Source organism: Tarenaya hassleriana, unplaced genomic scaffold, assembly GCF_000463585.1.
Source record: "Tarenaya hassleriana unplaced genomic scaffold, ASM46358v1 Cleome4, whole genome shotgun sequence".
Taxonomy (NCBI): Eukaryota; Viridiplantae; Streptophyta; class Magnoliopsida; order Brassicales; family Cleomaceae; genus Tarenaya; species Tarenaya hassleriana.
In genome coordinates, this window is record NW_010966881.1 from 6545494 (window position 1) to 6565973 (window position 20480).

At 39.5% G+C, this 20480-nt stretch overlaps 5 protein-coding genes and 1 non-coding gene across 8 annotated transcripts; 4 read left to right on the top strand and 2 right to left on the bottom strand.

Annotated features, from left to right (window-relative positions):
* The first annotated feature begins 41 nt into the window (after nt 1-41).
* On the top strand, nt 42-123 carry TRNAS-GCU. Its single transcript has one exon. It is a non-coding gene; the product is annotated as a tRNA-Ser (tRNA).
* A 1051-nt stretch (nt 124-1174) lies between these two features.
* Nucleotides 1175-4132, top strand: LOC104824480 (E3 ubiquitin-protein ligase SINAT2). Its single transcript, XM_010556582.1, has 4 exons — nt 1175-1388; nt 2268-2582; nt 2891-3277; nt 3402-4132. The coding sequence occupies exons 2-4, from the start codon at nt 2367-2369 to the stop codon at nt 3720-3722; spliced, it is 924 nt and encodes a 307-aa protein (XP_010554884.1). The 5' UTR covers nt 1175-1388; nt 2268-2366; the 3' UTR covers nt 3723-4132.
* A 430-nt stretch (nt 4133-4562) lies between these two features.
* LOC104824481 (probable protein kinase At2g41970) lies at nt 4563-6862 on the top strand. The gene is made up of 9 exons (XM_010556583.1): nt 4563-4736; nt 4862-5032; nt 5125-5378; nt 5505-5613; nt 5645-5662; nt 5752-6025; nt 6110-6242; nt 6349-6435; nt 6538-6862. Exons 2-9 carry the CDS (start codon nt 4936-4938, stop codon nt 6673-6675), a joined length of 1110 nt encoding a protein of 369 aa, XP_010554885.1. The 5' UTR covers nt 4563-4736; nt 4862-4935; the 3' UTR covers nt 6676-6862.
* Nucleotides 6863-7984: 1122 nt separating this feature from the next.
* Nucleotides 7985-13458, top strand: LOC104824482. 2 transcript variants are annotated; one of them, XM_010556586.1, is made up of 9 exons: nt 7985-8409; nt 8972-9340; nt 9411-9670; nt 9877-10018; nt 10164-10535; nt 10650-10781; nt 10891-11019; nt 11124-11806; nt 11885-13458. In XM_010556586.1, the coding sequence occupies exons 1-9, from the start codon at nt 8320-8322 to the stop codon at nt 13272-13274; spliced, it is 3567 nt and encodes a 1188-aa protein (XP_010554888.1). In that variant the 5' UTR covers nt 7985-8319; the 3' UTR covers nt 13275-13458. The 2 variants fall into 2 exon arrangements, with proteins under 2 accessions (XP_010554888.1, XP_010554887.1); XM_010556585.2 differs by having other exon boundaries at nt 7986-8409; nt 11124-13458.
* A 48-nt stretch (nt 13459-13506) lies between these two features.
* LOC104824483 lies at nt 13507-15420 on the bottom strand. 2 transcript variants are annotated; one of them, XM_010556587.1, is made up of 3 exons: nt 15340-15420; nt 13890-14633; nt 13507-13792 (listed from the first exon to the last, which is right to left on the bottom strand). In XM_010556587.1, the coding sequence occupies exons 2-3, from the start codon at nt 14509-14511 to the stop codon at nt 13587-13589; spliced, it is 828 nt and encodes a 275-aa protein (XP_010554889.1). In that variant the 5' UTR covers nt 14512-14633; nt 15340-15420; the 3' UTR covers nt 13507-13586. The 2 variants fall into 2 exon arrangements, with proteins under 2 accessions (XP_010554889.1, XP_010554890.1); XM_010556588.1 differs by lacking the exon at nt 15340-15420 and adding an exon at nt 15190-15314.
* A 361-nt stretch (nt 15421-15781) lies between these two features.
* Nucleotides 15782-18581, bottom strand: LOC104824484 (putative metal tolerance protein C3). Its single transcript, XM_010556589.2, has 7 exons — nt 18132-18581; nt 17845-18020; nt 17537-17735; nt 16836-17014; nt 16547-16697; nt 16257-16393; nt 15782-16125 (listed from the first exon to the last, which is right to left on the bottom strand). The coding sequence occupies exons 1-7, from the start codon at nt 18328-18330 to the stop codon at nt 15949-15951; spliced, it is 1218 nt and encodes a 405-aa protein (XP_010554891.1). The 5' UTR covers nt 18331-18581; the 3' UTR covers nt 15782-15948.
* Between the last annotated feature and the right edge of the window lie 1899 nt (nt 18582-20480).

The window sequence follows — 20480 nt, forward strand, 5'->3', positions numbered from 1 at the left end:
AAAAACATATTTATGATTAGAGGATTAATTAAATCAAACAAGTCGCTTTGGCCGAGTGGTTAAGGCGTGTGCCTGCTAAGTACATGGGGTTTCCCCGCGAGAGTTCGAATCTCTCAGGCGACGTTCACTTTTTTATTTTTATTTTATAAATGTTCGTTTCGATGTACTCATTTTTCATTTTTTTTTGTCAGCTAATGAAGAGATATTAGCTTTAATCAAAATATACAAATATTTTAATTTTTTATATTCTGTATTTGCTTCCCTGTAAAATGTCATAACAACCTCTTTAGAAAGTGATGTCACAAAATACAAAAAAAAAAAAAAAAAAAACCTTTGCACCAAATCTAAACGTTTTAAAAGAGGAAGATTCCCGTATAATGGTAAAACCAATTTTGCATAAACTGTTTTGTTTAGAGTTAATGTGCAATTTTCTCCCTTTGGCTTCTAATTGAAGAATTATTCAGAAAACAACGACGGCGAAATTTCACGAAATATAAAACGTCAACGTTAGGTTTGGAAATTTAAAACCATGATGAAAAAAAGTCTTTGTTCTTTCACTTATTATGGGTCGTAAAAAAATTCTTCACATTTTTTTTATATGAAAAAAAAATTCAAATGGGTAGTGCGGGGGAAGCCATAAAACATTTTATCGCCTATAAAAAAATATATATTTATATATACACAACACACACGCACAAAGAAATGCTATTGGATGCTTCAAAAGCTAATTAAAACTATTTAATTTTACACGCAGATTTTTATCTATACATTAAGAGGCTTCTTTTTTTTTTGTGGATTTTGTCTCATCTTATATTATATAATACCATGTCTGTCTAAAAAATTGTATAACCTTTAACAAAAAAAAAAAAAATTGTATAACGCCATATCTTCACCTAATATCTTCTGCTTAGGTATGCATTGTCATAAACATTACATATGATCCAATCATTTAAATAAATGGATCGATTAGCAAAAACTACGAATTATAGAAGATTAAAAAATCTCCCCTAAGATTACATTTTTATTAATAAATTATTATGGAGATTGTCCAAATAATTATGTTTTTTTAAACGAAGATGAAAAAAAAAAGAGAGCACCAAAAGTAAAACAACTATGTGAAATTGTGATTCGTGTGTTTTAAAAGTGGCATAAAAGACAAAACAGAGGCCACCATTAATGGCTTTCACCGATACGAACAAGACAGGACACAACCAAACAATCTCCGTCTCCTTCCTCCTGTAACCTTGTCTCTGTGTAAATCCCCGTTTGTTCGTCCGAAGCCTCGATTCTCGTTCGCTCTTTTGCTGAATCTGCTGTTTTTTGTGGAAATCTCAAAGCAATATCTGTAAAAACAGTTACCCAACGCCGAGCCTGGGAATTTTTGTCGGGTAAGCCCGTTAATTTTCTTCTGGGTTTGAACTTTTTCACTCTTCGGATGCGAAATCAGGTATTGTAGATCGATTAGAGTTCCCGAGCCCGCGGAAACGAGAAATGGGTTTTCGTTTTCTGTGTTGGGTTTTCTCGTCTGGTGCTCAATCTGACATCAGGGTTCATCGTGCGACGAATCTAGCTTGTGTTTTCTGGAAACATGTTTCGTAAGATGAAATCTTTTCGGGCTTCGATGAAATGGGTTTTGTTCCCTTTCTCTGTTTTGTCTTGACTTTTCTCGATTCCTCAGACTACTTGTTTCTAGAAAAGATTCCGTTGATTCCTTCCTCGTTGTTCCTTGCAGGGAAGTTTCCCCTAATTTTACTGGCCAAATTTTGAAATCCTCTGTAGTTCTGGTAGTGGGTATGCATATGGAAGATAGTTTCTTCAGATTTCAGCTTGAACTTGGTTTTAATCAGCTCTTTCAATCCTTTTTTTTTTTTGGTGCATGATAGTTTAAGGTTGTGCAGTTGCAAGTGCTGAAACTAATCCCTAAGAAATCTGCCATGGATGTGTTCTTTGGTTCAGATAGGAACCAAGGTTGATTTTCTTGTGCTTGGAAAGGTAGTAGATTACCTTTACAAGAAAACCAAGTTATCATTGTGACATTGACCCTTTTCGATGGAATTATCATCAGATTCAGAAGGGAATGATTTGAGGCTACCAGATCTGTTGCATCACCTACTTTTCCCCATTTGTGTGAATAAAGTGACACCTATTCGCCTGTGTTTGATGTATCCAGATTTAGCTATCGCCTGCTTTCTTTCCATTAGGAGGTTCTGGATTGGCTTTGTGTAATTTTATAAGCTTACATTGCGTGATCGTATCTTTTCTTGCAGAAGGACAAGGATCTAAGGCAGGACATCATCTGAGACTGGTTAAACTAGAGAGGGTTTGGTTTATTGATTCCCAGAACTATCATAAGGTTTGGACCCACTATGGCTCCTGGAGGCAGTGCTTTGAAAGAAGTCCTCGAGTCTAACTCAATGGCCATGGACTCTGATGTTAAGATGGCGAAAATGGAGGCTCATGGTAAACCGGCAAAGTCGGGTAGTGCTGGCGGTGGAAAACACGGTATTCATTCTAACAATGGTGTGTATGAGCTCCTCGAGTGTCCCGTGTGTACAAATTTGATGTACCCTCCAATCCATCAGGTGTGTCTCGTTGTTTGTTCTCGATAATCATTTGATTGCTATTCGTAGTATTCCAGAAATATAGAGCTTTTATTTACGGGAACAAAGCCGGGCATTAACTTGTGCTTCGTCTTCAGTTTTTCTCTGAATGATCTATTTTCCTTTGCCGCAACGTTTTTGATGAATTTAGTGACGGTGATGTTTAACTTGTTAACTTATCTAGATTTTGGTAAAAACATCGTTTTTTTTTATCGGTTTCTTTGTTTTTCTTCCCTCTTTTCCGTGTTAGACGTGAGCCATCCTAATGTTATCATGCTTCTTTTTTGCAGTGCCCAAATGGCCACACATTATGTTCAAACTGCAAAATCAGAGTGCAGAACTTGTGCCCGACATGCCACTCTGAGCTAGGAAACATAAGGTGTCTGGCTCTTGAGAAGGTTGCAGAATCATTGGAAGTTTCTTGCCGGTTCCAAAGTTTAGGCTGTCAAGACATTTTCCCTTACTACAGCAAGCTCAAACACGAGCAGCATTGCAGGTTCCGGCCTTACAACTGCCCTTATGCTGGCTCTGAGTGTTCAGTCACCGGTGATATCCCGACACTCGTTTCCCATCTCAAAGATGATCATAAGGTTGATATGCATGATGGATGCACCTTCAACCACCGTTATGTCAAGGCTAATCCGCATGAGGTCGAAAATGCTACCTGGATGCTTACGGTAAATCTAAAAATTTACGTTTTCTTGTTCGTTTCAGCTTGCTGCAGTTTCTTTTATCTGCTTGGGGTTTAAAGGAATGCAAATAGCAGCTCGGTTCTTAAATCTCTATATCAAATTGCATCAGGTCTTCAACTGCTTTGGAAGACAGTTCTGCTTACACTTTGAGGCATTCCAGCTTGGGATGGCCCCGGTGTACATGGCGTTCTTACGCTTCATGGGAGATGAGAACGAAGCGAAGAAATTCAGCTACAGCTTGGAAGTCGGTGGAAACGGGCGTAAACTGACATGGCAAGGGATTCCCAGAAGCATTCGAGATAGTCACAGGAAAGTCCGGGACAGCCAGGACGGCCTGATTATACCAAGGAACTTGGCATTGTATTTCTCAGGCAGTGACAGGCAAGAACTCAAGTTGAGAGTCACTGGTCGGATATGGAAGGAAGAGTAAGCTGATTCGTACTGTCCATTGGAAAAACACACTGATGATTGGTCAAAAACCCGGCAATTCTCCAAAAAAAAAAACGATCTTGAGATCTGCTGCTGATAACTGGGGGCGAAATTGTCTGGTTTTCGATATTCAAACTCTGCTTTGGCCGAGAGATCTTCTTCCATGATCATGTTGGTCGCTCAAGGATCAGTGAAGGAAGAGCCAGCCATTGTGTACTACTTTTGTGGTTGCAAGCGATGATGTCTCAGTAATCTTTTCAGGTTCAGACATGAACTTGAAGGAAAAAAAAAAGACACGATTTTTTTTGGTTCTGTTCTTGATGTAAAAACCCATGTTGAATCGAATTGATGGTTGATGTCTGAATCGAGATTCTGATTTTCAAACCATTGTTCATAAGCTTTTCTTGGTGTTCATTTGCTCACTAAATCTTCGTCTGTAATTATTGAAGATCCATTTTTTTCGTATGATTTATGTTTCAAGATCTACTAAAATAATATTTTTCTATTGATATATATATATATATATATATCAAGCTCTTAAAGAACCGAAGTATGTTTGCCATGAAACTCTGCACGATTACAAGGTTCCATGATAATAATAATAATAACAATAATGATAATGATGATGATGATGATGATTATGATTGGGAGAACGTGCAGACGTGAAGGGCATATACATTGGTTGGTTTGGTTAATGATCGGTTAAATAGCAAAAATATCAACAAAATAAATTAAGTGTTTTGGCTTCCTATTTTCCCGCGGAACAGAGCAACAGAGTCTTTGCGAAAAAAAAAAAAAAAAAATTAATCTCCAAAATAAGAAGGAAAAAGAAACAAGAAAACAAGACACGCATCTCTCCTCTCTCTTCATTTTTGTCTTGTCCCTCTTTTCCAGATTGCACCTTCGATTGAATTCGCGGGCCTCTTCGTCTTCCTCCATAATCTCCACATCGAACCTGCATCTCCATTCGCCACATCTGGGTTAATTCTGTCAGATGATACGTTTATAGACAAGGGTAATTCCATGTTTCCATACGGTCTTTGGTTTTGGATTACGCATACGGTCTGCAATTCGCGTCAGTTCTGTTTTGGATCTGACATTCGCATTCGCTCCATCGTTGCGTCAAACGTGTTTTCGTAGGTTATTGCTCAACAGACAAAGCAGCAACAACGAGATTAAGACAAGAAAACCTAACTCGGGAGATCTGAGACATCATGTTCTGTTGCGGAGGTGCAGAGGAGGAACCTGCCGGCCCACCCGCAAACCAGTATGCCGCCCCTCCCAACAAGGCCGGGAATCCTCACGTCGCCGGTAAATTCATCCTCATATATGTATGTCTGTATGTAAACACACACATATATATACATATTGATTTCTGTGTGATTTTGGGGGTGTTTGTATAGGTGGGAACAGAGGGGAGCCGAGGAATCCGGGCGCGGCTAGACCGGGAGGGCCTCCAAAGGTACTGCCGATAGAGATACCGTCGGTTCCTCTCGACGAGCTGAACCGGATCACGGGTAACTTTGGCAACAAGGCACTGATCGGCGAAGGCTCCTATGGCCGTGTATTCTCCGGCAACTACAAGGGCCGAGACGTCGCCATAAAGAAGCTTGACACTAGCTCTTCCCAAGAACCCGACTCCGATTTGTCGGCTCAGGTATAATCAAAACACGCAGATTCAGATCAGCACGAAAGAACAGTCAGATCGATTCTCATTGTTCTTGATTAGGTCTAGAACAGATTTTTTAACCTGTAAGTGTTGATGTAATTGCTCTTGGTGAAGTTATCTGTGGTCTCACGGCTCAAACACGAGCATTTCGTGGAGCTCCTCGGATACTGCTTGGAGGCGAATAACCGGATTCTGGTCTACGAGTTCGCTACCACGGGATCCCTACTTTCTTCTAGATGCTGCAACAGTTATTTTACACGACATATTACACGGCAAGCAACCGTATATATATATATGAACATTTTCACGCTGAATAACCCGAAAAAGGGGAATAAAGAAACGGTGTTTGATGGTGAGACAGGGAGGAAAGGGGTGCAAGGGGCAGAGCCAGGGCCGATGCTGAGCTGGAACCAGAGGGTGAAAATAGCGTATGGAGCGGCGAAAGGGCTCGAGTACCTGCACGAGAAGGTTCAGCCTCCGATCGTGCACAGAGACGTGAGATCGAGCAACGTACTGTTGTTCAACGACTTTGTGGCCAAGATGGCCGATTTCAACTTGACCAACGCCTCTTCCGACACTGCTGCCCGTCTCCATTCCACTCGCGTCCTGGGCACTTTCGGCTACCACGCCCCCGAGTACTTCTGCTACCTCTCTCCTTTCTCGTTTCGTATACAAACCAATGAAAAATGGGTTGATGTTGTACATATTATCGGGTTTAGGTATGCAATGACGGGACAGATAACGCAGAAGAGCGACGTGTATAGTTTTGGGGTGGTGCTTTTGGAGCTCTTGACGGGTCGGAAGCCCGTCGATCATACCATGCCTAAAGGCCAACAAAGTCTTGTCACTTGGGTACACACACATTCTTTTTTGGGACTGTCTCTAATGGAATATGTGTATATGCATACCCTAAATATCGTTATGTGTGTGTGTGTGTGTGATGAAATGGGTACAAAAGGCGACTCCAAGGCTAAGCGAAGACAAAGTGAAGCAATGCGTAGATCCAAAGCTTAACAATGACTACCCTCCAAAGGCAGTGGCCAAGGTCCGTACCCCTACACTTCATTCCATTAGTGTATATATATACGTACAAATGGGTGTATCATATAGAGATGGTGTGTGTATATGTGTGTGTGTGTGGGTTCAGTTGGCGGCGGTGGCGGCGTTGTGCGTTCAGTACGAAGCGGATTTCAGACCGAACATGACGATCGTCGTTAAGGCGCTTCAGCCTCTTCTCAACTCCAAACCTCCTGGTCCCGACTCCTCCTCTTCCTCTCTTCCCTAATCTCTCTCTCTCTCTCTCTCTCTCTCTCTCTCTCTCTTTCTTGTTCCTTTTTTTTTTATAAATTTATGGATGATGATACGGTTTAAACATTTGGGTATATGGGATTTAATTGTTGTATGTACCAATCTGTAAAATGCTCAACAAACTCCCTTGTTGACACGTGTTTATTTATATTATATTATATGGTTCGATCTCTTTCCTTTATTTTTTTGTCCTTGTTTTGAAATCATAAGCCTGCCACCAAATGGGTTTCCCAATCGGCATAATTTTCAACTATATATATATATGTATGTGTGTGTATATACACCAATGACTAATTAATGACCATTCATATGTAATATATTTGACCTTGCAAATATAGAATACAGCATGGTGACAACATCATATCCTCACATTTGAGGGAAGATGACAAAAACATGTCATATGGAGCCTTCCAACCAAAGCCTATTATATACGCAGGGGTGGGCACGGGTCGGGTATCCGGAAATTTGAGGGTATCCGAACTCGAACCCGAATATTTCGGGTTACATGTTTTATTACCCGATCTCATACCCGTAAAATCGAGTACCCGAATTCGAAAACCCATAAGATAATTTTTGGGTATTCGAGGATACCCGAACCCGAATATTTGTAATTTTTTCAATTATTATTTTTAAATATATTTATATATACATACACAAAATCATTCAAAACAAATTTAAATTGTATTTATATCTGAAATAACTTTATTTTAAAAAAATACATCAAAGATATATCCCAATAATATCTATATAATCATTAATATTAAATAAAATAACATAAAATCTAATAAAAAATCTAAAATTTAAAACATATTTTTTTATTATTCGGGTACCCGAAAGTACCCGTAAGATAATAACCATTACCCGAATCCGAACCCGAAAATTCGGGTATTCTAATACCAATACCCGATCTCATGTCTCATTCGCTCAGATACCCGAATTTTCGGGTACCCGACCCTCGGGTCGGGTTGGGTACTCGAAATCCGGGTATTTTTGCCCACCCCTATATATACGTATGTATATGCATTACCACGACATCTTTCACGTATAAATTAATATTATTTCACACTTTGATTTAACAGTAAATAAATATTGTTATTATTATTAATTTTCATTTGCGCCTCTGTTTTTCCAATTTACCGGAATGCTCATAAAAAAATCGTATTGCAGTAAGTAAAAAATAATAATAATCAATACTCTCTCTCTACTCTCTAAGCCCATTTTAATTTTTAACCGTCCTTCCTTTCTACCGAGCAAGCTTCGTATCTCTCTCTCTAAATATATACGCACGCAACGCAGCTGCCGAATCTCATCGTGACCGGCCGAGGAACCCTGATTCGCGTCTCTCTCCAATTCGATTCCTTCTTCCAAGGATCCCGAAAGGTTCAATCCCCTTTGAAATATCGTAATCTGGCTTTTTAGAATCACCCCGACTCGTCAATCCTATTCATCTCGATCGTAATCGAACGTTTTCTCCCTTTTCCCGATTGGATTTTGGTGTTTCCTCCGTCCGATTCGGGGGAATTGAATCGCCCCGGATCGTTTCTTGATTGGGTTTTTGAGTATGGGACCGTGTTGGTGATTATGGAAACGCTGGTTGATAAGCATAGCAGAGTGTAAAAGGATGCCGAGTTTAGCGCAGAGGAATGATCACTACTCTTTTGGTTTCTGGTCCAAGGACGGCGATGGCATCAGCTACAATCAGCTGCATAAGGTAGCTGTCCGTTTTCTTATCACTACTTTGGAGATTGCGATTTTCCTGGATTGTCTCTCTCGGAATTCAGCGTAGATTGGATCTTAGGCCATGAATTACTCATTACTGTGTGTTTATGTGTTTCTGACGAGTGTTTGGTTGCTAGAGGTGTTAGCTTTGATTGTATCAATGGAGTTTCTTATTCTTCAGATATCTTAGTTCTATTTGCTCTGGTCGTAGGACGCACTTTTTTTTTTTTTTTTGTCTTTTTCGGAGTGATGTTTCAGTCTGACATTGTGGGCAAGTAGTTTCTAGTCGAAATCATGGTTTTTAGTGATTGGAAGGCTGTATAGGTAAGAAGATGTGGCCTTGAAGGCACAGACATCTTAATGGCACCGCAGCTGGAACCAAGTAAATGAACTCATGTGTTCAGATTTTCAGTTTCTTTTCTGTACATCTGTTTTTACCCAAATCGTGGAAATAGTGAAGTCTCCCCTGTTGGTACATTTGCTCTATTTTCTGGATTTATCTTGGACTAGTTAGCCATTAGATTCTTAATTAATTGCTGCCAACTTGTGTACAGTTCTGGAGCGAGCTTCCGCTGAGAGCTAGGCAAGAGCTCCTAAGGATCGACAAGCAGATGCTGTTCGAACAAGCTCGCAAGAACATGTATTGTTCTAGATGCAATGGTCTGCTGCTTGAAGGGTTCTTGCAGATTGTTATGTATGGAAAATCCTTGCAACCGGAGGGATCAATAGGGAATCCTTATTGCAACAGATCAGGAGCATCAAATGATATCAATGACTCTATCCCAGTTGTCAGGAATGGATGTGCCGATGAGATGCAAGATCCTTCTGTTCATCCTTGGGGAGGTCTCACCACAACGCGTGACGGGTCACTCACACTTCTTGACTGTTATTTGTATGCAAAGTCCCTCAAAGGACTCCAAAATGTAAGTTCATTTACGGGTTTCACTCCTGCAGTCCTATCGGTTAGAGTAGCTAATCTTTTGGTCCTAGCAGGTGTTTGACAGTGCACGGGAACGAGAAAGGGAACGTGAACTGCTCTATCCTGATGCTTGTGGTGGTGGAGGTCGGGGATGGATAAGTCAAGGAATGGCTAGCTATGGAAGGGGGCACGGAACAAGAGAAACATGTGCTCTACATACTACAAGGCTCTCATGTGATACATTGGTGGATTTTTGGTCTGCACTTGGAGAGGAAACTCGGCAATCTCTTTTGAGGATGAAAGAAGAGGATTTCGTTGAGAGGCTAATGTACAGGTATGTTGCCGGTTAACACTGATATTCTTAGATGTTCTACCAACTGTTGATCTGGGAAAAAAATCTGGGCATTATCTGGTTGTTCCATCTATGACAAATCTGAAGTTTTACTGGTCAAGTTATCATTACTTTTAGTTACACCATTTGCTATCATATGCTCTCTTTTCTTATTTTTCTGAGGCCTTACGGAGACTTTTGAATGACAGATTCGATAGCAAGCGGTTTTGTAGAGACTGCAGAAGAAATGTTATTCGTGAGTTTAAAGAACTCAAGGAACTGAAACGAACGCGAAGAGAACCTCGATGTACCACCTGGTTTTGTGTTGCTGATACAGCTTTCCATTACGAGGTCCGTTATTTTCTAGCCTTTTCGTTTTGCTTTGTTTGCTGATTTCCATTGCGCTGGAGGTCTAGGTTTTAAGACGTATTTACCGGTATTTTTTGAGAGGGTGATATCGCAAGATAGCATCACAAGTTCGATTATGATTTCTCAGGTATCCATTGATTCAGTCCAAGCAGATTGGCGCCAAAATTTTACTGAGACTTCTGGAATATACCATCACTTTGAGTGGGCAATTGGAACGGGTGAAGGCAAATCTGACATCCTCGAATTTGAAAATGTTGGCCTGAATGGAAGTGTACAAGTCAAGGGCCTGGACCTTCGTGATTTAAACGCATGCTACATCACCCTTAGGGCTTTTAAATTAGATGGTCGTTGCTCTGAGATATCCGTAAAAGCCCAAGCATTGAATGGCCAACAATGCGTGCACTGCAGGCTTGCGGTTGGGGATGGGTTTGTCTCAATTAAGAGAGGGGAAAGCATTAGAAAGTTTTTTGAACATGCCGAAGAGGCTGAGGAAGAAGAGGTAGATCAAGATTTATTAACTTCTTAACTGAACTCTCTAAAGTGTTCGAGACTATGCAAATTTCCAGTCTCCTTTTTAAAAGATTATCATTGTGCCTCTCCTATGCAATTTAAGGATGAAGATTTGATGGACAAGGATGGGAATGAGCTCGATGGGGAATGCTCTCGTCCGCAAAAGCATGCAAAGAGTCCCGAACTCGCTCGGGAGTTTCTTCTAGATGCTGCAACAGTTATTTTCAAGGAACAGGTTTGTTGAAGATAGATCCACAAATAATTGAGGTGCCTCAAGATTGTAATTTATCGATTGTTTGTGGTCTGGATAGACACTCATTTCTATCTGTTTTTGAATATCTTAGGTGGAAAAGGCATTTAGGGAAGGAACAGCCCGTCAAAATGCACACAGCATCTTTGTTGGTCTTGCGCTGAAACTATTAGAGCAACGTGTTCATGTTGCCTGCAAGGAAATTATCACCTTGGAGAAGCAGGTTTGTATTTTATACTAGGTACCATTTTACGGTATGCTATGCAACCTAATGCGAGGCATGTTATTTCGATATTTCAAACACCGACATTGTCTTTCCTTCTGCAGATGAAACTTCTCGAGGAAGAAGAGAAGGAAAAGCGTGAAGAAGAGGAGCGGAAGGAGAGGAAAAGAGCAAAAGAAAGGGAGAAAAAACTTCGTAGAAAGGAAAGGTTGAAAGAAAAAGAGAGAGGTAAAGGGAAGAAGAATCCCGAAACTAATGATAAAGCAATGCTGCCAGATGCGCCACACGAAGAAGGTTCACCAAACCTTGATGAGGAGACGAACAATAGCACAAGCTGCAAGGAATCAATAAATGAAACCGACGATGTAGATTTGTCTCCACCTGGTTTTTCTGATGATCAAGATGAACAGTGCTTTGATAGTTGTCCTTCACCAAATGCGGAAAACCAATGTTATGACGCCCCTGATGGAGAACTTATAAATGTTGAAGATGAGAATGGATGCTCTACAAATGATCAGCCGGAATCTGTTCATCTGAAAGCGAAGTTTCGGAAAGAACTTCAACCTGATCATGCCATGGGGTGGTCAGATAAACACAGATGTTCCCAAAATGCTTCTTTTGTCAGTAGATCGGAGGTTAGATACCATAATGATAGATTAGAGGCGCCTTCAAGATGCTTCAATGGGTCAAATAGACAGCTGAGAGTGAACATTTCAAAAGGCAGCAGTCCAAATGGCATAAAGTGCAACGGGAAGTTCCAATGTCCTAACAACAGGACAGGTGAGAGGTATGATTCTCATTCTTGCAGTTGCAAACAAAATAAAGAATACCGGGCAAAGATAGAGCCTAATGTCTTTGCAACCAGATGCATGCAAGAAGCCCAACCCCTATTCAAATCAAACTATGTTCCAGATGCCTCCCAGCCAGCATACTGGAGCAATAGGTATGCTAAAACAGACTATGCACGTGAGTTAAGACCCAAAAGCAGAGCAACCCTCAGTCAGAATCCTTCTACGAGGGATCCACTGAATTCAAAAAAGGTTTGGGAGCCCATCGAGCCGAAGAGGTATCCACGGAGCAATCCAGACTCAGAAGTGACATTAAGATCTTCAACATTCAAGGCTGAAGAGATTGAACATGGTAGTGCTGCCTTAAAGTTGTCTCCAAATAAGGCTACAGAAAAGTTGGCTAATGGCAATCACAGGGACAACGGCCGGGAATCTGGAGATTGTATCGATTCAACAGAGGAAGACAGTCAGGTTGAAGTTAATGTGCAAGAAAAGAATGCCTGGCTCTTGAAAGACAGTATGATGAGTAGTACTTCCAATTCAGACAACTGCTCCTCGTGCCTTAGTGAGGGAGACAGCCATACCGCTTCTTCAAACAGTGGAAACACAGAATCATCCTCAACATCTGACTCCGAATATGCTAGTCACCATTCTGAAGAAAGTGGAAACTCAGCAGATGCTCAGAACGATGTCCTGAACTGTCGCGGAAAGGTAGCAGACGTTTCGGGATATCGGAATTTGTCTGGCCTTCCACCGGACAGTGGAGGAAGTAAATCCTCTGAGGTTCCTTTTACGGTACCTGGCTGCAACATGGATAATATGGTAGCTGGTATTGATATGGGTTCTCAACCACAGGACATGTTTCCAGAATTGCTTAACCACAATCTACAGTTTCCGGTTTTCCAGGCTCCTTACCATCAAGTTCCAGTTTCATGGCCAGCAGCTCCAGCCAATGGATTAATGGCGTTCCCGCCTCCTAACGATTATCTATACGCTGATTCACTTGGGTATGGTCTGAACGGAGATTCCCGGTTATGCATGCGGTATGGTGGCACATTGAATCATTCAGCCACTCCTCCTTTCTTCGATGCTGGACCTGTTCCAGTTTTCCATCCATTTTCCAAAGCCAACGGCGAGGAGCAAGCTGAAATTCTCGAGCTATTGGGAAACAAATCAAAGGAAGAAGATGGAGGGAAAGGCTGTCATAGACCTCCAATGGAGTCTCCAAACGCTGGTGGCGACAATAGCTTTTCCTTGTTCCATTTCGAAGGGCCAATAGCTTTTGCTGCAGGTTGCAAATTGGATTCTGCCCGCTCCAAGGAAGGGTTTTCAGGGGATTTTTCATTACGGTTTTCGGGAGATCATGAATGGAGTGATCTCGCTTGCAATAACAAAAATAAAGAGGGTACAGTGGAAGAGCATAACTTGTTTGCGGCGACCAACGGCTTGAGATATTCGTTATTCTGAAATGCTTTTGCATTGGCTGGCTGTTGGGTTGTTTTGCTATATGGAGTGTGTGAGTCCTTTTTTTTTTACTTTGTAATCCCGAACACAATAATGTCTTTTCGCTCTTGTCGGATTTGTATCCGGTCTGCCTCATTGTTTCATTTGATGTTTAGATCGAGTAAAGAGTTGCAAGAGTTTTAGTGTTTTTTCGCCATTTTCATGGATCTGTTTCTTTTCTCTGAATCATTTGCAATTATGAAAAAAAAATCATTCTCCATCAAGAAACTCAGACAAGGAAAATATCCGATACATCTGAATTTTGTCCGAAGGATTTCAAGCTATGGAAAATTTCAGCACAGCAAGGTAAAGTCCAGGCTCGTCTACGAACTTAGTCACCTCGAAGGAGTGCTTCTTAGCAAAGGTCTGCAGAGTTGAACTGTCGGGCAACTCAGAGACGACGACATGATCCGGGTCCTGCTTCTGCCGCTGCTCCTCCAAGCCCTTTCTCCCTTGTGGGTGGCTGATGACAATCCTTGCACCTGAAACAGAGCATAGAGTTGTGTCAGAAACACGACCAACCGGAAAAAAAAAACATTAGTAACCTCAGACAGGAAGAGAAGATATGTAAGTGAGTACCAGGTGAACAACGTTCTGACAGCATCTTCAGAATCTCGTCGAGGCTGAAGGGCAAGGCTGGTAGAAAATAGAGAAACACGACATCCAAAGGAGACCATTTTTCCGGGACGTAGGTCAGTTCTCCTTGCCAACACTTGACTTTGTCATACTTTTCCTTGACACAAGCTAACACGAAGAGGGAATCATGCACAACGAGCAAAAGTTGGGACGGTGAAGATTCCATCAGATGATCAATGAAGGCTTCTGACCCGATGGACACCAAAACCCTGGATGATTCCGAGATCTCTCCTGCCTTTACGATCCGTTCGATCTTCTGGGCATGATCAGAAGAGCCGGTTTCCATAGATTCGAGAAAGGACCAATCTTTTTCGTAGAAATCCTCTACATTGACCACAGGGGCTGCCCCCTCTGAGGGAGTGGTGGCAGAAGCAGAAGGGGGTCTACGACACAACAAATAAAATAATTTCTTGGGGAATGAAGGAACAGTCGGCGAAAGAGAGCAACTCCATAGACGGGTTGTATCGAATTTAAGTCGCCTAAGTTGCAATGACAGAAGCCGTGGTGAACTGCGGGTGGACACGGATGGCGGCAGAAGTGAAGAAGAAAACGACAGGGAATGCATTGGGAACAATACCCAGAACTCCTAATGTCTTTATGCCCAATGGCTTGGCTTCAAACAAAGATGTCTCCTTTGATGTTTCTATGTCACCGCCAATGCATAATTCATCAGTTCATCTGTAGTCACTGACAACAAAAAGTATAAACAGGTGATCAATGATCTTCGTTGTGAAGGGTAGCAATTGCCAAGATTACGAAACTGGCTGGACACTGTACCCAACATGATCAATCGCCCAGATACATACTCTGTTCAAATAAATATCTCAAATGTTCCTGAACAAAAGAAATACTCTGCCATAGAAACCAAATACACGTAAACATGAACCAAAACAAGAGCAAAAACATCGAAAAAATGGAACAAACCATAGTCTTTATTGCGATACAGATAGGTCAAAGATCGCAGAGTAATCTTAATCATAGTAAAGGTGTAACAGTCTACAAAATAAACACTTCTGTAGGAAGAAATGGACAAGTTGTAGGAAACTGGCCTCTCAGGTATTCCATCAAACACCTTGTAAGCACCTAAATCTCCAAAACATTCCGCACAAAATTAACGGGTATATACAATCCACAGACAAAGCAGCCCGATCAGTCAAGAAAGGATATAGAAACAGAGAATTTTGGATCATGGAACCACGGAATCATGGCGAAAGCACCATTATTTAGCCGAGACAGAACATACCCGTCAAGGTCAGAGAGAGAGGAGAGAGATCACCGGCGAGAGAAAGTTCCCAAGAAGGGTAAAAAAACAGAGAACGATGTGGGTTGCGAAGGGTTCATAGAATCTACAAAAGACATAAAGATGAATGCATACGCAGAGACAGGAGCTTACCTTGTTTCTCTTCTTGCTCCAGTTGAAGAAGCTCGTCGTCATGCGAAGGATATGAAATTATCACAACGGAGAAAAACAAAATTAGAAAAAAAAAAAAAAAAAAAAAAAAAAAAAAAAAAAAAAAAAAAACAAAAAAAAAAAAAAAAAAAAAAAAAAAAAAAAAAACTGAACTCTTCGTTGCTGGCCTGGATTTGGCGGTAATGGATTTGATTCTTCAACTTGTAACTATGAAAGCCCAATATTGCGGCCCAATTCATATAAGCCCATTATGACCATATTATTATTATCCCCTTTTTTATATTTTTTTATTTATTTTTTAAGCGGCTTGTAATTTTTGTGTAAACAATCTTAAGTAATAAATAGTTACCACATTTACCAATTTTATAAATATCTGGCATCTCTATAATGCTATGATTATTTAAATTTTAATTCAGAGATAATCTTATTGAGATATTGTGTTATCATGAAAATGGGAAAGCACAGAACTCATGCCGCAAAACACATGCATGGACATGGTGCATGGCATTCTTCCCTGTGCCACATCATACGACATCCGTAGCACTAAAAGCTTGTAACATTAAAACAGCAAAATCTGAATAATTTTGGTGGCTAGACTTCGTCGGGGATTCGGACAAGAATGGAGTGTTCGGGTTTGTGTTCGCATTCGTAGTCAAGATGAACAAACGCTCTTTCCACTTCAGGAAGCTCTTCTATTTTTATCTGCAACGTTTCCCCTATTGTATGCGCCTCTTTCAGCGGCAAATCTTCCGGGAGTTCGATATCAACCTGCGATTTTTATAACATTCATATCATCAAGAAAAACCCTTTTTGTATCATATACATATATATATATATATATATATATATAAAGAATCATGGAGAAGAAATTAAATGAAAAGCATATATAGTTTATAAACCTCGACGAAGTAAAGAGCGCCAAAAGTGTAGGCGCGAACCGTGTCGACCCGTTTGATCGCATCGCGATTGTGACGGAGCACAAGGTACGTCAACTTCTGTAAAACCTCGGGAGGCGCTGATTGTCCAATCAAAGATACTGCATGCATGCACGCAAACAAAACAAAAACGAATATTGAAATGATATAAAACAACGTGGAATCCATGCGCGCATGCAATGCAAGATTCCGTACTCGTGAATCATATATATAGGTATGTATATATATATATACACATATTTGTTGAGAATTACCTGCATTTTCTATTACGGTTCTAGACCATGTGGAGATGGTGTAGACCGCGAGGAGTATAGCACCGGAGGGATCGATCCACCAGTAGAACTCGTCCCCAAGAACAGCAGCGACCAACCCGAGAACATTGGTCACCACGTCAAAGTAATGATCCTATATATGCGTGTATATATACACGTGTGTGTATATATATACATGATCAAAAGCCCAAATACATATGTACATATAAGGAGAGCGAGTGAGTGAGCATGCGTGCAGTTGCACGCATGAGAGAAGAGATGAGGACAGAACCTTGGCATAAGCACGGACGATGTTGTTCTTAGAGGTTCTGCAATAGAGCCATAGGGCGAGCTTTGATACAGTTGCGGTTAACATGATGGCGTATAACCAAACCAATTGCTCATGACTCATCTTCTCCGATGGCCTATTCTCAATCAATTGCGAAACTGCCTCCACCAGCACTTGGAATCCTATATATACATACACACACACACACACTTGGTTGATCATATAAGTAGCTTTAGGGAGTTTCCCTTAAATTATACAAACGACCAAGAATCAATATTTAACTTGAAAATTAAAACACTATCTACATAAACTTGTTAATTTTAAATAATAATAAAGAAAATGTGTTTAAAACCGAGTAAATTTAGATCACGGGAAGGATTTCTCGAATTCAAATAAAGTAAATAACTAAATATCGGATCAACCTTTGACCGTGTTCAGTCAGACCAAAGCAACGAAACATTTGGTAATAACAAATGAACCTTTCATGTCATTATCGACGTGTGTTGGATATAATTCCATATCAAATCCCAGCCAAATGACCCGAACTCTATTCAACAGGGTTTTTTGACCAATTACTCCGTGTTTCGGCCAAGAGATAGATCGATAAATAAATATGATAAGAGCTGAAAAAACGAATTGATACAAAAAAAAAAAGAGGGTAATTGAATAAAATCTAACAAGAGTTTACAGTGTCGGAAACTTACCAAGAGTGGCCATAACGGCAGCAAAGACGATGATTCCGACAGGTTGAACCCTAAGCTTCCCAATTGGGTATTTGTAGATGTTTATGTTGATCATCGACATGTGCGTGAACCAAAGTATTCCTCCTGCTAATAGATCCAACAAAGAATCCAGTGTCGATGCAGCTATGGCTATCGATCCACTCTTCACCGTTGCATATATCTATAATAACACACACACACCGGTTATATATAAGTACTTCGCAATATATGACTATATATATTATAAACTTTAAGGTAAAAAAAAATCATCTCATGGGATGGGAATTAACCTTGAGAGCAAGCAGGAGAATGTTAGCGCAATTGGAGATTTTCATGGCGCGTTCTTGTGCAGATTGTTCGGCTTGCCCTTGTTCGTCGATCCTATCTTGTGATTGAACCACGGAATATTCCACTTCCTCGAAGGATTTCAGTGTGGCTAATTGCCTTTCGTAATATTCCTTTTCACCTTTTCGAATCAGACAATGAAAGATTTTCATCAATCTTAACAAACAATTAAAATATATTGTGTGTCAGTGTGTGTGTGCGTGTGTATATATACGTAGATTCACGTATGTACCGCTTTTGAGGCATGTGGCTTTGGAGAGATCGAGATGAAAAGGGTTTTCGGGATCGAGCGTAGATTGAATCTTTTGAGGCAAATTTGCAAAGAAATTCGATTTCATCGTTGAAACCAAACCGCTTTTGGGCTTCTCAGCCTCGTTGGTCGACAACAATGGTGTTCTTGTTTCCGCACAACCAACGTCGCTGACTTCCATGTTTGATGATGATGATGAATTAAAAAAAAAAAGAGAAATCGAAAACAAATCGAGATGATGATGAGGAGGAGGAGGAAGATGAAGATAACAAATGAAAGGAGGATACAAGGGAATTAAGTGTGGGTGATATATATATTGTTAATATTTGGAAATTACAGCAAGTGGAGATTCAACCTCTAAAAGAATCTATGCAAAGAAGGAATTTGTTCTATTGAAGAAAGGAAAAAAAATGCAACAAAGGAAAAAAAATGGAAATAAAAGGAATAAAAATCAAAAGAAAAGAAAAAACAATATCGGAAATAAGAGGAGGAACTACATACAAACATAAAGACGTGGAAGGTATAGAAAGGTGTCGATAGGATCGGGCATTTAAACGAGTAATCCGTAGATTTGCGGGTACCCGAGATCTAAAAAGTGGATTTTCAATATTCAATGAAAACGAAAACGAGTATTGGAAGGTAAAACCCGTATGACGGGTTTGGGTTTCGAAGATTTAGAGGACGGATTATCTGTGTATAGTTGTATATATATATATATATATATATATATATATATATAAGATAAAATTATCCTTATAATTCAAAAATATTTATCAAATTATCTAGAGTTTTATATTGTTTCTATTATCATCCTAACCATTTCTACTTTCCATTCAAATGAGATGGTAATATTAGACCGAGAGATAATTAGAATGACTTTGTAATTAGAATGAAATCAACATTTATTTGCTAACAAATTACACAATTTTTTCTTTTATATGTTAGATTTATATATTGGATCTTCAAGTTTTTGTGAATTCAATTTCAAAATCATTTTGTATCTTTGAAAAACTTTCTATGAATCTATGCATATTTTCATATTTTAAAATTTTCAAACTGTAAATTTGTTTATGGATCAAAATATCTATATATGATTTTGTTGGAAATTTGATTTAATTTTCGATTGGTGAATATTGTATATATAGGTACGCGTACTTCTCCATATCCGTCTTTTAACAACGAATATTCGTTAGATAGGTATGTCGATGTTGTGAGATAAAGATAGAGAAAATATTTTTATAAAACTTGTGAAGATGAAAACGAAGATAGATATCTCAAAAAATGCAGGTATCCGATCCGTGTTTATCCCTAGGTATCTGCTGAATAGAGAAAAAGTAGATTGAAAGATTGAATCATGAAAACATTAGGTATAAATATATATGTGTATGTGAAACACAAGTGAAAATTGCTTGGAAGAGTAGTAGATTATATTTGAGTGAGAGTTTTCAAATAATAGGCGAACCATTCAAATGACTTAGATGAGTTGAAGCTTATACGAGGTATGTATGTATACGTTGATAAATTTTTTTATGGTATGGAGTTTTAATTAGAAGAAGTGAAACAGGTGATTGTGTGTTATTTTAATGAAACCAAATTATACTTGACTTTTAACAAAGAAATAGAACGAGTTGAGGGTTTGATATATATTATCGTGTGTGATTTTTTCATATATAAGGAGAATAACATACATAAAGTTAAATTATATTTTTTTTATGGTTATATTCTTATTTTAAAAATGGTGATACATAGTACATATATGGGCAATGAAACGATAGAGGGAGGACAAGGTGTGGTGTTGGCCCACCCCACATGCCAAAGCATCGAGCAAAGCTTGTCGGATTCTAAATAAATACGATTGTCGCCTGGGTAAATGACAAATGTCAAAGGGCCATTGGGCAGAGATATGATTGCTACGTGTAACTGCAACGACAAAAACCCTAATCTTGGGATGAGAGAAGGATATATGAGTATTTAGTTTTTCACGGAATGTTAATAAACTGAGGCGTGTAGGGTTTTTTTTACCCATACTAATCTCATTAGAAATAAGGAAAAGATGCATCCAATCTCATAAACTATATATACGAAAAACACAAGATTGGTAGGCTCAACGGATAATAAATGGAACAAATCTCATTTTCAACCTGATTCGAGTTCTCATTGAGACTTCCTTGATCATCTGAAAGGTATAGTCGGATCAAAAGTCCGATAAACTTTTGAATTAAAAATTATACAAAAAATAACTTTCAGATTAAAAAAATTAAAATAAAAAAAATTATATATACGAAACTCGCATCATATATATTTAGAACAAAAATCGTAGACGCATGAGAT

Bases quoted from the DNA above. Each gene is read 5' to 3' on its own strand.
- LOC104824482 (XM_010556585.2), top strand. From the start codon at position 8,320: ATGCCGAGTTTAGCGCAGAGGAATGATCACTACTCTTTTGGTTTCTGG. The intron at 8,410-8,971 runs GTAGCTGTCCGT...ACTTGTGTACAG, and splicing joins GCTACAATCAGCTGCATAAG to TTCTGGAGCGAGCTTCCGCT. The intron at 11,020-11,123 runs GTTTGTATTTTA...TTCCTTCTGCAG, and splicing joins TTATCACCTTGGAGAAGCAG to ATGAAACTTCTCGAGGAAGA.
- LOC104824483 (XM_010556587.1), bottom strand. From the start codon at position 14,511: ATGCATTCCCTGTCGTTTTCTTCTTCACTTCTGCCGCCATCCGTGTCC. The intron at 13,793-13,889 runs GTACTCACTTAC...GCTCTGTTTCAG, and splicing joins GTCAGAACGTTGTTCACCTG to GTGCAAGGATTGTCATCAGC.
- LOC104824480 (XM_010556582.1), top strand. From the start codon at position 2,367: ATGGCTCCTGGAGGCAGTGCTTTGAAAGAAGTCCTCGAGTCTAACTCA. The intron at 2,583-2,890 runs GTGTGTCTCGTT...TCTTTTTTGCAG, and splicing joins TGTACCCTCCAATCCATCAG to TGCCCAAATGGCCACACATT. The intron at 3,278-3,401 runs GTAAATCTAAAA...AAATTGCATCAG, and splicing joins ATGCTACCTGGATGCTTACG to GTCTTCAACTGCTTTGGAAG.
- LOC104824484 (XM_010556589.2), bottom strand. From the start codon at position 18,330: ATGGAAGTCAGCGACGTTGGTTGTGCGGAAACAAGAACACCATTGTTG. The intron at 18,021-18,131 runs GTACATACGTGA...TGATTCGAAAAG, and splicing joins AGCCACATGCCTCAAAAGCG to GTGAAAAGGAATATTACGAA. The intron at 16,698-16,835 runs GTTCTGTCCTCA...ACGCATATATAG, and splicing joins TCGTCCGTGCTTATGCCAAG to GATCATTACTTTGACGTGGT.
- LOC104824481 (XM_010556583.1), top strand. From the start codon at position 4,936: ATGTTCTGTTGCGGAGGTGCAGAGGAGGAACCTGCCGGCCCACCCGCA. The intron at 5,379-5,504 runs GTATAATCAAAA...CTCTTGGTGAAG, and splicing joins ACTCCGATTTGTCGGCTCAG to TTATCTGTGGTCTCACGGCT. The intron at 6,243-6,348 runs GTACACACACAT...TGGGTACAAAAG, and splicing joins AACAAAGTCTTGTCACTTGG to GCGACTCCAAGGCTAAGCGA.